The sequence below is a fragment of the Toxorhynchites rutilus genome, chromosome 3 (assembly GCF_029784135.1).
Source record: "Toxorhynchites rutilus septentrionalis strain SRP chromosome 3, ASM2978413v1, whole genome shotgun sequence".
Classification (NCBI taxonomy): Eukaryota; Metazoa; Arthropoda; class Insecta; order Diptera; family Culicidae; genus Toxorhynchites; species Toxorhynchites rutilus.
In genome coordinates, this window is record NC_073746.1 from 255418707 (window position 1) to 255421505 (window position 2799).

The following is a 2799-nucleotide window of genomic DNA, read 5'->3' on the forward strand; positions in this document are numbered from 1 at the left end:
TCGAAATTAATGGCACCTTCACCGAAGATGCAGGCATCATAGCCGACCATCTAGCCGACCACTTTGCCACTATTTCAGCCACCTCCAACTACACTAACGAATTCAAGGCTATTAAGGCGGAGGCGGAACTTAAAGTTTTTCCTCCTGCTTCGGAACAGGTCCACAAATACAACGATAAGTTCTCTTTGGACGAGTTGTTATGAGCAATAAAAATATCCAAAAGCAAATCAGCTGGCCCAGACGGAATCGAATATCCGATGATCAAGCATCTACCTCTTCATGCAAAAATTCTACTCCTTCAGATATACAACGAATGTTGGGCTAACAGCTATTTCCCAGATGCATGGAAAACGGGCTTGGTAATACCTATCCCAAAAGTAAAGGAGAGTAAACGGGCCGCGAATAACTTCCGTCCCATAACCCTCCTCAACTGGGAAAAGAACCCAAAGAATGATCAATCGAAGACTTAGGACGGCCCTTGAAGAATGCCAACTATTAAACCCCAGACAGCATGGCTTCCGCCGAGGTAAAGGTACGGGCACCTACTTCAGTCAACTCGATCATTTCCTTCAATAAACTATCGAAAAGGGCCACCACAGCGAAATTGCTTCACTCGATCTAGCCAAAGCCTACGATACCACATGGCGCCATAACATTATCGATCAACTCCACCGATGGGGTTTTGAAGGCTCCCTCTTCAACATTCTTCGCTGTTTCCTCACCAATCGAAGCTTTCAAGTCTACTTCGGAGGAGTACTTTCGGATCACCGTTGCCTAGAAAACGGAGTACCACAAGGTTCGGTTCTATCAGTTTCCCTCTTCCTCGTTGCTAAGCAGTCGGTTCTAGAGGTTATCCCTAAAAACACCGAGGTACTGGCCTATGCAGACGATCTACTGCTGATGGCAAGAAATCCTTTCCCAGAAATGGCCCGCAGAAGACTGCAGGAAGGAATCTCGGCTGTTAGTAACTGGGCAAATTCCATTGGGTTTAAGTTTTCGGCAGAGAAGTCTAATATAACCCAGCAAACATTAAGTCGTATGAATAGCTATAATTGGAGGCGATATACATACAACCAAGACACATTTGTATGATATATGATGCAGATAACTAGCATATACACACAAAAGTGGAGGCGATATACGTATATGCCATATTTTGTACGCATATAAAGCCGTATATAACGATATGCGATGCTTTTTGGACTGATATGCGATTTGATACGACAACGTTACCACTCAATCCATCGATGACATGGAAAATCGTGTTTTTGCATTTTATGCGATTTTAGATATATATGATCGATATTTTGATTGATATTTTATGCGATTGTGATTTGATACGAAATTATATGTGACTTATCATGTGCAAAGTTATACGATTTAATGTTTGCTGGGAATGCACTGCTGCAAATGTAAAGGTCATAGGAAAAGGTTTAGAACATGTCTAATCAATGGCAGGCCTATTAAGAGAGTCAACTCAGTCCGAATTCTCGGAGTGCTAGTTGACAGTAAACTATCTTTCGGACAACACCTCATAAATGCTAAAGCTAATATGAAGTGCCGCCTGCGGCTGGTGAAAGCTTTAGGTGGCCGATGCCGCTTTAGTTCTCGTAAAACCATCTGCAACATAGGCAAAAGCATTATCTTCTCTAGAATTCGTTACGGTATCGAACTTTTCAGCCGTGCCTCTTGGGCTCACTTGAATCACTTAAAGCCTGTCTACCATAGTGTGATTAGACATGCATCAGGAGCCTTTCAGACCAGCCCAATAAACGCTCTGCTTGTGGAGGCTGGCGTAGTTCCTTTCGAACACTTCCTCACAAATATGCTAGCCACTAAAGCCATCCGGACGTCCGAGAAATACCCGGATCTTCTATCCATTTACTCCAGAGCCACCATTTGGCTGCAAAATATTAGCCAAGTCACCCTCCCGACTATTGCCCCATTAAGCAGAGTGGGTCAACGCCCATGGCACGCACATCCGCTAAAGATATACTGGTCAATCAAAAATGCTGTTAGGGCTGGGGAAACCAGCAGCATTGTCACGGCCTGTTTTAATAACCACCTACATAACAAGTATCACACCCACCACAGAATCTTCACAGATGGGTCTTTTGATGGCAACCTAACAGGGTTCGGAGTTTTTGCTAATAACACGGAGCTAAAATTCCAACTGCCTTCCATATGTTCGGTATACTCCGCCGAAATTGCCGCTCTCCTTGTCGCGACATCACTCTGTGATAACGACAGTAAAGTGGTGATCTTCTCTGATTCCTATAGTGCATTACGGGCACTACAAAGTGGCAATAGTAAACACCCTTGGATACAAAGCATTGAGGAAAAAATTACAGGGAAGGACATCACTTTCTGCTGGGTCCCAGGGCACTGCGGAATCCAGGGTAATGAACAGGCTGATCGTCTCGCCAAGGAAGGTAGGCTCTCCGAACTATGGACCACCTCCTCCCCAGCAACAGACACCATCAGATGGGTCAGTCAATCCCTCAGATTGAGCTGGGAGAACAGTTGGTATTTTTCCCGTGACCTCTTCTCAAGAAGGATCAAGAATACTACCCTTCCCTGGAAGGATAGTATTCTCCGATCTAATCAAGTATGTCTGACACGTTTACGTATCGGGCATACATATTTAACACACAAATTCATCATGTGTGGATCGGAACCAACACTATGTGAGTCGTGCAATGTAAGACTCACGGTGGAACACATATTAATCACATGCTCTAAATTTAATGCTTCTAGAATAAAGTTTCAGGTTGCAGACACCATAAGGACAGCACTATC

The 2799-nt window shown here is 44.1% G+C and overlaps 1 protein-coding gene across 1 annotated transcript; it reads left to right on the forward strand.

Annotated features, from left to right (window-relative positions):
* Positions 1–511: 511 nt before the first annotated feature.
* On the forward strand, positions 512–2510 carry LOC129774136 (uncharacterized). Its single transcript, XM_055777834.1, has 3 exons — positions 512–526; positions 589–1036; positions 2281–2510. The coding sequence occupies exons 1-3, from the start codon at positions 512–514 to the stop codon at positions 2508–2510; spliced, it is 693 nt and encodes a 230-aa protein (XP_055633809.1).
* Positions 2511–2799: the final 289 nt, after the last annotated feature.